The 13710-nt window shown below is 36.8% G+C and overlaps 1 protein-coding gene across 2 annotated transcripts in view; it reads right to left on the bottom strand.

The window, feature by feature from the left end:
* LOC150102502 (coiled-coil domain-containing protein 167-like) overlaps positions 1 to 13710 on the bottom strand; it is a 162583-nt gene that overhangs the window by 113765 nt on the left and 35108 nt on the right. For both annotated transcript variants that reach the window (XM_090399733.1, XM_090399731.1), the window contains exon 3: positions 322 to 364. In XM_090399733.1, the coding sequence (XP_090255859.1) occupies positions 322 to 364 (43 nt within the window). The remainder of the gene's footprint in view (positions 1 to 321; positions 365 to 13710) is intronic.

Raw genomic sequence — 13710 nt, 5'->3', positions numbered from 1 at the left:
CTCGTAATAATTTCTATGATAATGCCCATTCCCATCATTAACATAGTTACATGATACTGTCACTCTTACACACAAATTCTCACCATCCCATCATAATTATATTCACTATCATGTAAATAAAAATATTAAATATAGAAGTAAAAATATTTTGTAATATCTCAAAATCTAAAAGCTTTCAATTTTTATTTATTTTTTATTTTTTTTTTTTATGTAAGTACTATTTAATCAGAATCCTGTTAAAAATGCAACCTTGGGTATAATAAACATAAAAAAAGTTACTGTTCATCACTAAAGTATAGGATAAAACGAAATGCAAATTACCTCTTTAATAATCTGCATAATTTCTTCTTTCACAAACAGATATCTATATAAGCAGAGCTTTATTAATATAATACTGGGGAAAAAAAAGTTTGCAAAACTGTAAGCATTAAATCAAGAGACAAAAAAGAATAAACTGTTAATCTCTTGAAAAAAAATAATAAAAGTAATAATACATTACATAACCATACTAAAAATAGCAGGAATATGTATAATCTGCCTGACGAAATTGAGTAAGAATATATTTCTCATTGTTTTAGTGAATATGCAAGTAGCTATTAGTATTCTCTCTCTCTCTCTTGTGCATGTAAACATAAAGCTTCTCTGGCTATTTCTAATGAAATATAACATTTGAAGATATCCCCATTACAATAAATAAATAAACAGAACACTAAAAGTAGAATCATTTCAACTTTGAATTTAGGAACACCTCATAAGGAGCACACCAATTTCTCTCTCTCTCATGCAACACATAGATGTTATTACCTGAATTTTCTTTAAATAGTTCCATGGGCACTGTTCATTCTGAAATGGCATCTATAATTACTCCATTTTTCTCCCCCACGAAATCCAACTACAAATCATTTAACTGAACTTTTCTTTGTTCATTCCTTTTCAGTTCTACTCCCTTGTTAAGTATTTCCAAAAATTTATTCTGAATTTTATCATCACAGTAATTACCATGGAGTTCAGCACTCATCATGGGAGGTTCACTCAACCAACAACACGCATTTGTTACCTGAAATTTAAAATCCTTAATACTTTCAGCATCACAATGCATTATGGTAATGTGTCCAATTCAACGTCAATTTTCCATGTAAAAAAATCTATTTCTCACACCCTTCTTCACCACACCACTTCTGTACCTCTTTTCATCTTATCCACCAAAGTGTAATTTATATTCCTTTAACCTCTCTCCATAATTCACATTTCAGAATCCTGATATTGCCCTAATCACCCATCTCTGAACTCTCTCCAATACCTCTACATCATAATGAAAACGAAATGACCCAATCTGAGCACAATAATCCAATTGTGCCCTAGTCAGACCACAGGCAGACTCAAAGAAAATCCTGCTGTAATCAATCTAATTCTGAATCCTAGCCTTCACCAACATCTTAACCACAACGTAGTGTTATCAACTGCCTCTCACCACACACCCGCTTCTTTTTGATGTCCTGTTGCAAGGCACCTGTTAAACAAGCTAAGGCTCCTTTAATATCCTGGGACACATTACCTCAAACACATGGTATGCCATCAAGATGTACTGCCATTACAAACATCAAGTTTACTTATTTTCTCACATACCCACTCTACTAGTTCACAAAGAGCCTGTTCTCTGTTTCTTTTTCACTTAAGCTCTATATATCACACTTATGAGCAGAGCTCCAGAAATACCACTTAAATCTCCGAGTCACAAAAAAATGTTACTTGCCCATAGTATGAATTTTTAGTAACAGGTGTGTGTGTGTGTATATTTGATATTGGAATTTTACTGACTAGACACACCAAGATAAGACAAAAACTTTAATTAGAACACAACTAGTTTCATCGGAATGCTGACTTCTTCAGGTGTACATACTATCACAAAAAACTGGAAAAAATAGCAAGATAAAAAAGTGAACTTCTCACATAAACAAGTTAGGAACAACAACAGTCAAGTTTGAACTGGAGTGCACGTGGCATGTCTAGCGTGAGGCGTTAGTGAGTGAGAAATATCTCGAGAATGCCAAAATTGAATTACTGCGCTGTGTGAATCAGGTAAGCTATAACTTAAATAACTGTTTATGTGTGAGGGGTCCAGAAGTATTTCTTTCGATTCTAAGATGCGTCTTTCTAGTTCATCAGGGCATTTATAGCAGAGAAAAGGACATGACTTGCACGGGTTCTGTTGTAAGAGATATCACGTTGATGCTCTTCGAGTTGTAGTGAGATAGACTTATCGGTTTGCCCATAATACGGTTTTCCACAACTACAGATGATTTTATATAGTCCTGGGAACTGAAGTTGGTGATGTTTTGGCTTGGGTTGACTCAGGAAAGAACGAAGTTTTGGTAGGAAAGTGAAGTAAGTTCTAATATTAAATTGCTTCATAATTTTCGCCAATTTGGGTGATAGAGAACTCATGTACGTTAATGGAATGTGTGCAATAGGGTTAGTCATCTTCTTGTCGAGATTGGAGACGAGGGTATAGACGGTTAGAAATGCTGCGAGGTGAGTAGCCATTATTAAGAAAGTACTTTTGAGGTGGTTAAGTTCAATTTGAAGATCATCTTCTTATGAAATTAGAGATCTCGCCCGATGAGCCAGAGTGGCTCATCAGGCAAGAAGAAGATCTTCAAATTTCAGAAGATGATGATCTTCAACTGGAACTTAACCACCTCAAAAGTACTTTCTTAAACAATGGCTACTCACCTCAAAGCATTTCTAACCGTCTCTATACGGTATATAGAGACGGTTAGAAATGTTAGTACTGTTATATACAGTATTGTATACAACTATTTGAATTCAAATATTTGAGCAAATCAACAGAAAAATCCCATTTTTCATAAAATACACTCGACTGTATTCCAAAACAGTTCTGAATAGGAAAGTAATTTTAGTCAATTTTGACATTTCTTTCTCATTCACAAACATCCAAGCCAAAGAAAATTTTTGCCTCTGCACAAATGACTGAAACATATATATTTCTTCCATTTCATAAGTAATTCCAGGTACCAAACTTCCAGTAGTATAGTACAGTAAATTTCACTTAACCAAATGAAAATACAGCTAGGTACTGCCTCCTCATTAAACTGAAAAGTTGGTAAATATATTATTATTATTATTATTATTCCGGATACCTCCAAGGAGTCCGAAGACTCATCGTGGGAGGACATCTACAACTGTCTCTGCACCTAACCTCTACTACGAATCATCTCTATCAACGCCATCTGCCGCCCACCTCCAACACCACCACAACTAGTAATTTTTGTCTGTAAATTGCGTGTGTTCTAAAGGGCCGATTTGTATGTATGCGGGATGAAAAACCCGAGTTTCCGGGAGAAAAAACCCTGCTACCTCCGTATGAGATCGGCTAACTCACCTTCGATTGAAATCGACCAGATAAAGATTCCTCCCGTCGCGACGAGAATCGAACTTAGGCCTATTCCAATCGAAGGGCGCAATGTACCGTCGTTCTTCCAATTGCGCTACGGAGGCGCTTAATATAAGATTTGGATGTGGCAAATATAACATGGATTTTACAGAAGCATTTGACAGGGTACCATATTTAAGTTGCAGCTGATATTTAAGTTGCACTACGAGGGTTTAGATGTCAGTTTAGTGAATTGGATTTGGGATTGGCTATTTGATAGGTATCAGATAGTTATGTATGGGGGAGCAATATCGAGGAGACAGAAATAGTTAAAAGTGGGGTCACACAGGACTCAGTACTGGGACCTATATTGTTTAACCTTTATATCAATGGCATTGTCAATGGATTGCAGGCAGATATTCAGTAGTTTGCAGATGTGAAGCTGGGAAGGATTATTAGTAATAGTGCAGATATGGTAGTCCTGCAAGATTTCAATAAACTAGACAGGTGGGCAAAAGAATGGGGTAGTTTAATGCAGCATAAATCAAATCATATTACTTAAGTAATATGATTGCCTTTTATAATAAAGAGACAAGAGCAGCTGATGAGAGAAAGGCATAATGTTTTTTTTGTTGTTGTTTTTGTTTTTTGGGGGATGGGGATTTTACAAAAACATTTGACAGGGTTCCACATGATAAGCTAAAATCTAAGTTGCAGCACATGGTTTTAGGTGTCAGGTTAGTGAACCGGATTCAGGATTGGCTATCTGATAGTTGTGTATTTGGGGACAATATCAAGGAGGCAGAAGATTACAAGTGAGGTCACACAGGACTCAGTACTGGGACCTGTATTGTTTAACCTTTATATCAATGACATTGTTGGTGGAGATATTCAGTTGTTTGTAGATGATGTGAAGCTGGGAAAGATTATTAGTAATAGTGCAAATGTGGTAGCCCTGCAAGAAGATTTCAATAAACTAGACAGGTGGGCAAATGAATGGGTATCAGTTTAATGCAGCAAAATGCAAAGTCTTGAAGTTTGGGATACATCTATGGGAGGCTGCATACTCTGCCGAAGGAACAGTATTGTAGGAAGTGAGGGAGGCAAGGAATCTGGGGTGATGATTGATAGAAACTTAAAATTCAGGGAACATATTGCAAAGGTGGTGAAGGCAACCCACAGGATTGCTGCAATACTGAGAAGGACGCTGACCTGCAGAGATAAGAGTTGTCATTCCATTATATAAAAGCCCTCATCAGACCACACTTGGGCTATTGAGCTCAAATTTGGTCCTCGTGATTTGAAGCGGAGATAAATTAACCACAGAAAGAGTGCAGAGGCAGATAACAAAAATTGTATCACGACTGTACAACGTTAATTATGTAGATAGGCTAAGGGAATGTGGACTGCAGAGTTTGCTACATAGAAGGACAGGTGATATGACTGAGATTTTTAGACTGTTGAGCGGTAGTTACAAGGTTGACGTTGGGGAGTTTTTAAATTTGCTGGAACGGAGGGGGGGGAAGAGACAAGAGGACCAAGAGGACATCCCTGGAAGTTACAAAAGAAAGTTGTTAGAAAGAACGTGAGGAGTGGTTTCGTTGCGTGGAGGGTGGTTTAACCAGGGAATGGACTGCCTGATAGTGGTGAGAGCACAAACAGTCAATGAGTTCAAGGAGTGGTATGATACTTTGTTTTTTCTAGGTTAGGCCTCCCACGATAAATCTTTTGGCTCCATGGAGGCCTAAATCATAATAATAAATAAGTAAATAATCATTGCCAATTTGGCCTCACTGTCCAATTCACTTGTTTTCATCTTTAATCACATGAATAACTAGGATGTCCATATAAACAACTGAAATTGAAAGCAGTAACTACTTCCCATTCATAGCCGTCTTGATGATGATGAGAGCCAGATCATGCATACTCTCATTCTATACAGTGGAATGCATTGCCTGAGAGAGTGATTAGAGCAGGAGCGGCCAATGGGTTCAAGGAGTGATATGATAAACTTTGTGTTTCCTAAAAACTACATCCCACGATGAGTCTTTTGACTCCATGGAGGCCTGGATAACAATAATAATAATATATCACAAAGCCATTAACTTAATTGACCAATATCACTATAATGACTATCTAAGTTACACTGCCACTATTTTTCCCCCACTGAAATATAGTATCGTTATCTTAGCCAGCTTAGATGGCTAAATGGATAGCATATCAACTTTCAAACCAACAGGCTGTGCGTTCAAATCCCATTAATGAGCATGGATGTCGTAAACATCTTTAGGGTGGTAGCTGATTTTCATCACCATACTTACTGGAGACTTAAAAGTGGATAAGAAAAAGTTCTATGTTTGGAATCTAGAGCAGGTTTTCCAGATTATCTAATCCTTAGGTTACTTACAGTACTATTATCCTATAGGTTTACAATCTTTGGGAGAGGGGTTTTCATATTATTAAAAAAAAAAAAAAAAAAAAAAAAAAAAAAAAGCTGCAGAGCAAATATTTGCTTTAATGAAAACTTTAAAAAGTAATAACTCTAGAGCAAGATTTCCCAAACTTATTTTTCCATGGCCCGGTTATTTTAATACTTCATCTTCATGACCTGCTAAAATTTTTATGGCCAATAGGTAAAATAAAACAGATTTGAATGTTCATAAAGTTTTCATTTATTATTATTATAATAAAGAAGCATTTACTCTTATAAAAATATAAAGAAATTAAACTAAAGCCAAGTAATTTATTAATGAGAAGTGTGATGCTCTTGTTTCTTAACTAGAAACGTCAGGTTTGGAGGAAAAGATAACTTTATTCTTAAATCCGGTTCAACTTCCAATCGGTTTCTAAATTTATTTTTTAGAAAAACCAGTTCTAAAAAATAGTTCTTGAAAAGCGTGTTTCACACTTATAGCTTGTGACAAAAGGCATTAGAAATTTTATCGCTTTTTCTGCTAAAACTGGGTACTCTTCATGGCAAGACAGCCAAAAATCCATCAGTGGTATTGTGTTGAAGATGTCTTTGAGTTCCGTATCACATGACAATTCAATTATAGATTCAATACCGGAATACGGCAATTCTGTCTCAGATTCTGCGTTCACTGTAAAAGGGTTCCTTATCCATGCTTTGTTGCTGTTGACTGGGGGGGGTGGGAGTATTCCTACAGACTTGCCTGAAGTCCTAGCATATGTTCCTTGATAACAGCTGAAATCTCATCCGGAATGGAACTCATATTATACTCTTTTTTGTAATTCTGTTAGCTTTGTAAAAGATTTGCAATTCCCTGCTGCCACACAACGAGACCACAAATTGAGTTTTTTTGTTGCAGCTTCCACCTTCTGTTACACTTTAAATACAGTTACATTGCTACCTTGTAATGTCAGACTTAAATTATTCAAAAAATCAAAAATGTCACAAATGCAGGCAACCTTGATTAACCAATTGACATCATGAAAACTGTCTTTGAATTCAAATATTACATCCCTATCCACTGGGGTAGGGATGTAATATTTCACATCATGGGGCTGTTTGTTAGTGCTGTTCTCAGAGCTCATGCTCAGCTGCATGTCACTCGATTGTTCATTGGTGCTAATTGAAGAGTTTGTAACCGGCACATTGTTTGTTTGTTGTTTTATTACCCATTTATCCATCGTTAAATGAGTAACAGAAAGCGAGATGAAGAAAGAATGAAATAAATTATTTAGAAACAATTATAATAATTACAGTTGTTCAGCCAAACCCAAAGGGCAAGGTACATGTAATCGGTAAATACCAAAAAATACGCTCTCTCTCTCGAAGCTTAACTCAAACTGAACAAGCAGAGTGAGTATGTGGCAGGCGAATAAAACAAACGGCAGACCGCCAAACGATTTGACGCGATTGCCGCCACGCAGCCTCGCCATCAGTTGAGCTACTTTACCGCGAACAAAGAGACTGTGAAATGGCAACATGGACGGAGCACGTTTTTCGTCTCTATTAATTAAATTATTTATTCATTAGTCCCGATTAAATGCTATTTACTTGTATTTTAGAATTTCGTGAAAAAAAGAAAACCCAAAAACCAAACACCTAGGTTCTTGAGATTTTTTTAGGCGACACGCCATTTAGCTTTTGTGACCCACTATTCGAGAAATGCTGCTCTAGAGCATCCCTTTGTCAACAATTTTAGAGGAATTTTCGTGATAAAAAGAAAACCCAAAAACGAAACACCTAGGTTTTCAAGATTTTTTTTAGGCGACCCACCATTTAGCTTATGTGACCCAGTACTGGGTCGTGACTCACCATTTGGGAAATGCTGCTCTAGAGCAGTCCTTTGTCAACAAGCTACATCCAATACGAATATATAATAATTAATACAATCCATAGTCAGTAAAAAGATAATCTGCCCTCTATTTCAGAATTTTCATAATATGTTAAATGTTTATTATGGACACATTCCTTTACTATACATTAAAGGAATAACTGACCCCCATCCTATATAGGAGTATACAGAATCATATTGCACTTGTGAAACATTATTGATACAAGTTGATACATTTCTGTATCCTTCACAACAATCAGTTGTAAAAGATAGACATGCATCAACTTTCTAAATGGAAGATCAAATGTAGCTAACTGTGCCATTAATGGTGACCATAGAATTCTATGCAAATATTAAAGTTATATTTTGTTTTAAAAATTTAGTATTTTCAGAGAGTTTAGAAATTTTCAGAGAACCACTATCTTGTTAGGGTTTCTTGGCAGCAGCAGGGCCAAGACTGCTGATGTATGTAATGTAGTATTGCATTTAATACCTGAATTTAATATAGACTACATTATGTTTACAATTGCAACATAATGCCCCTTTAATACTCATTCCAGAAAATAACCGGGTAGCATGGGCAAAAAGTTGAATATCCTGTTATCAGCCTAATTATTATTATTATTACCACCCCAAGAGCTGATGGAGTCAAAGACTCATCTGGGAGGTCCTTTTATCACACACACAGCTCATCATACCGTGTTTTAAACACATTCAAACTCTTTGCAGACACTCTAACAGATAAGCTTAGGCGTTGATGGTTATTCATGACTTATTTTTCATGGTATTAACAACACCACAAACACTTTTATTAACAAAGATGTTTTATTAACGCTAATATTTCGCTGATTTTCAAATCAGCATCATCAGAGCACAACACACATGTAAACGCGACAGTGAGTGAGTGAAACAATATAATTGCAAAAGAGAAAAGATCTAAAGTCCTATTTTTGGCGCCCTCTAACGGAAAAAAAAAGCAGTTATCCAGGAGTTTTTCTTAGGATAACCGTCTCCCAAATTTTTGGCAAATTAATGCAACCATATTTGTTAAGGTTGGGAGAATTCTTCAAAGCCATTGCTGACTCAAAAAATAATCTTTCAGATCTATAACGACTCCTAAATAGCACATTTGTTTTTCTCCATCTAATCCTGTGTCAAGGAGTGTCCAAAGCATGGTCTGCCAGTCCCGACTTGCCATAGTAATAGTAGCGAATGTATCTTTCATGTTCTTCCAGGCGGATGTTCACTGATCTTCCTGTTTGCCCATAATAGGCCAAGTCTCAGTCACATGGAACTTCATACACTCCTGGGTGTGCTAAAGGGTAAAGTTTATCCTTTGGCGAGCGGATCAGAATTGCCAGCTTGACATGGGGTTTGAAGGTGGTGCGAAGGCCATGTTTCAACAATACTTTGGCTATCTTTTCCGATGTACCTCTGATATAGGGAATAGAAATGGTCATGTTGTATTCTTGTGTATTAAGGGAGGGCAGAGTAATGGGCCTATGTAGTATTTTATCTATTTTGTAGGGATTGTAGCCGTTGGCTAAGAACGTATGGCGCAGGTACTGGAGTTCAGTGGTCAGAGCTGAATCGTTAGAACAAATGGCTCTGGCTCTGTGTGTAAAATTCACTTCACAGTAGAAAAAGAATCAAATAACTGTTTACCATTTCTTGACACATTAGTCACCCGCCTTTCAGATGGATCACTATCTTTTTCTATTTACAGAAAGCCTACACACACAGGAAGATACCTACATAAACAATCACGTCATCATCCAGTCCAACAGTACGGCATTTTAAAAACACTTACACACAGAGCCAGAGCCATTTGTTCTAACGATTCAGCTCTGACCACTGAACTCCAGTACCTGCGCCATACGTTCTTAGCCAACGGCTACAATCCCTACAAAATAGATAAAATACTACATAGGCCCATTACTCTACCCTCCCCTAATACACAAGAATACAACATGACCATTTCTATTCCCTACATCAGAGGTACATCGGAAAAGATAGCCAAAGTATTGTTGAAACATGGCCTTCGCACCACCTTCAAACCCCATGTCAAGCTGGCAACTCTGATCCGCTCGCCAAAGGATAAACTTTACCCTTTAGCACACCCAGGAGTGTATGAAGTTCCATGTGACTGTGACTTGGCCTATTATGGGCAAACAGGAAGATCAGTGAACATCCGCCTGGAAGAACATGAAAGATACATTCGCTACTATTACTATGGCAAGTCGGGACTGGCAGACCACGCTTTGGACACTCCTTCACAGAGGATTAGATGGAGGAAAACAAATGTGCTATTTAGGAGTCGTTATAGATCTGAAAGATTATTTTTTGAGTCAGCAATGGCTTTGAAGAATTCTCCCAACCTTAACAAATATGGTTGCATTAATTTGCCAAAAATTTGGGAGACGGTTATCCTAAGAAAAACTCCTGGATAACTGCTTTTTTTTTCCGTTGGAGGGCGCCAAAATTAGGACTTTAGATCTTTTGTAATTATATTGTTTCACTCACTCACTGTCGCGTTTACATGTGTGTGTTGTGCTCTGATGATGCTGATTTGAAAATCAGCATAATATTAGCGTTAATAAAACATCTTTGTTAATAAAAGTCTTTGCAGACACCACATTCTCAGGCAAGGCATTCCAATCATTCACAGCTCTGCACGATAAAAACCTGCCTCTCAGTCCCCTACTCACACCCTCTTTATACAGTTTCCAGGGAAGACCTCTGGTTCTCCCCTGATCTCCCACTATTCTCTGTAGAACTTCTCCACCATTGATCCTATAACAACCCCTTACCAACTTGTAGGTCTCTATCATATCTCCCCTCTTCCTCCTGTCCACCAGCCTCTGTAAATTACATCTTCTCAATCTTTCCTCATACTTGACATTCCAGAGGTCAGAAACTATCTTAGTCAGTCTCCTTTGTACCCTTTCCAACATCTCTTCATCCTTCTGAAAACTCGGTGACCAAATCTGGGCACAATAGTCCATGCGTGGCCTAATCAAAGCCTTATACAACGGAACAAGAATCTCCCTACTTCTACACGTCAGTGTTCTCCGCATCATTTCCAGACGCCTTCGTGTTGTCTTCACAATTTTGGCGATGTGTCCTCTAAATTTTAGATCCTTATCCACTATCACCACCAGATCTCTTATTTCCTCTACCTCCAACAATATATTCTCACCAAGCATAAATTCTGCATCCAATCTTTGTTTTCCAAATTTTAAACCTTACATTTTGCAACATTGAACTCACATCCCCATTTCCGTGCCCAATCACTCAATCTATTCAAGTCTTCCAGTAAGGCCACAACATCTTCACTACACTTCATGGTTCGTCCCAACTTTGCATCATCTGCAAACAACTGAATATCTCCATCCAAATCTTAATTTATATCATTAATATACAAGTTAACAGCAATGGACCTAAAACAGACCTCTGAGGCACTCCACTAGTGACTTTCCTTTTCCTGGATATCGCGCTTCCCATACACAACTTGTTGATACCTATCAGATAGCCAGTCTCCAATCCAATGCACTAATCTAATATCCAACCCCATCTGCTCTAGTTTGACTGTCAACTTATCATGAGGTACTCTATCAAAAGCTTTTGCGAAATCCAAGTATATTACTGTGTATCCTTTTCCTCTGTCCAAGGAAGCAGTCACTTTATTGTAATAAGTAAGTAGATTACTAAAACATGATCTCCCTTTAGTAAATCCATGCTGTCCATCAAAGGTAATACCATTGTTATCAACCCAACTCTGGATCCTAGTTCTCACAAGCTTCTCCAACAACTTAATCACAACACCTGATGCACAGATAGGCCTATGGTTTGATGCTTGAGTTCGATCACCTCATTTATGAAGTGGCACAATCTTGCCCTCCTTCCACTCCTTAGGAACTTGACCGAGTGCAAGACTCATATTAAAAAAATATGTCAAGGCAGATCTCAACTCCCTGGCACATTCTTTCAGAATACATAGTGATATATTATCAAGTCCCACAACCTTCTTAACATCTAGTTTACTCAACACCCCATACACCTCTTGCTCACCTACAGTCAGTCTCTCCTCCCCGTCATCAACTGCTCTCAATCCCTCCATGAAGTCACATTCACAAGATTGAAAGATCTTTATGAACTGCTCATTAAGTATATCCACCACACATTCTGCATCAGCTGTCTTTATACCATTTTCTCCAATCAATGTCATCCTTCCATAATTATTCACAAGTGACTGATTTATCTGCTTTCCAACCATCAGGCAGTGGTTACAGATCCCACCATGGCAATGGATATTTGTGATTGTCTTTAGGTGGCAGATGAATCAACCAAATGAGACAACTCTCTCCCACTTATCAGAGGTCTGAAGTTGCTTGAAAAAGTTCCATGCTTTAGAGTGGAATATCTTATGTAAATATATATAAAAAATCAATAAAATAGAAAAAATAGCTCCCACATGGCACTAATGCAATACAGTAATCTATTGTTTATCTGGCCTTCAAAATAATGACCCTCCAATTAACTGACCCTGCATGTCATCTAATGTGTAGTACAGTACCATATAATTGTGCTTCTCATCTGGTAAAATGCCCTTCCTGTTGTGGGCTGATAAGTGGTAGATTACTGTTTGAAAGTTGTTTTTTTTTAACTTGGTTATACCATAAAGTAAAGGTACCAAGAAATTATATTCTTGGTTTAATCCTAAACCAAGTGTTTGCTTATACTTGGATAAAGGATTAAACCAGGAATATAATTTCTTGGCATCTTTAATTTAATTGTAGATTACTGTATATGGGTTTACAACCTTTTGTGGTTGTAATGAGTCATATAAAAAATATATATTTTTATGCGTTTATAAATCCTGAAAATAATGTCCTGAATCCCAGAAGATTATTTTCTACTACTTTTCTTTTAACTTTTAACCATGTTGCCGTCAATATGGATAAAATACACCACTCCTCTACACTTCGTATCCATCATATATTTCTATATAATATCAATGGTATTACAATTTTAATATGCACTTCGCATCCAAGGTAACCTGGACATATATAACCTGGACGTCTTGGCCGATTGGGTGGTTAACAATGTTTTTTTTTTTTTTTTGAAAAAAATGATATTAACAGGAATTATCTTGCAATATGACAATATGCAGAAGCTTAATTCAAGGTATGAGTATATAAACAGATTCAAATATTTATTCTAAAGTCAATAATATGTACATGTAAAAAATTTCACATTATAAATTTATAAATACATGTATATATATAATATAAAAAATAACAATCGGTTATATGCATATCAAAAAAGATAAAAGTATTCCAGTGTAGATACACCCCAACAAAAGATATACAAATCTATTGTTCTTGAAAAATGCAGATAAAACCCAACAAAAGATATACAAATCTATTGTTCTTGAAAAACGCAGATATTCGTTCTGATCAAGGTCATGAGATAGCAATTTTTTATAATAGTAAATTTATAATATTAAATGAGATTACAGCAATTACAAGTGAAATCTATTCCTCCTGAAAACCAATCTTATTAATTCACATTTCAGTCATCAGTTTATTATTATTATTACGGGTATCTCCATGGAGTCAGTAGACTCATCGCGGGAGACACAAACTAGCAAAACAATATCTGTCATATCTCTTCTTGAATTCATTTACAGACGAAGAGCTCACAACTAAGTCAGGCAATGAATTCCACTCATTCACCACCCTCCAGGCAAAAAACCTTGTTCTGACACCCTTGTTAACCACACTCTTCTTTAATTTCCAGGGATGACCTCTTGTTCTTCCATCACTATCACACAGCTGAAACATTTCCCCTACATCAATCCTATAAAAACCTTTCAGTAATTTAAATGTTTCTATCATATCCCCTCTTCTCCGCCTATCAACCAACCTCTGCAATCCACAAGCTCTCAATCTATCAATGTAGGGAGCATTTTTTTACATCACTCACCAACTTGGTCACTCTTCTCTGAACCCT

Source organism: Typopeltis vanoorti, chromosome 10 (genome assembly GCF_054136105.1).
Source record: "Typopeltis vanoorti isolate ZY-2024b chromosome 10, IOZ_Tvanoo_1.0, whole genome shotgun sequence".
In the NCBI taxonomy this organism is placed as follows: domain Eukaryota; kingdom Metazoa; phylum Arthropoda; class Arachnida; order Uropygi; family Thelyphonidae; genus Typopeltis; species Typopeltis vanoorti.
The sequence above is the reverse complement of the archived record's forward strand: the minus strand, read 5'-3'. Positions and strand labels throughout refer to the sequence as shown.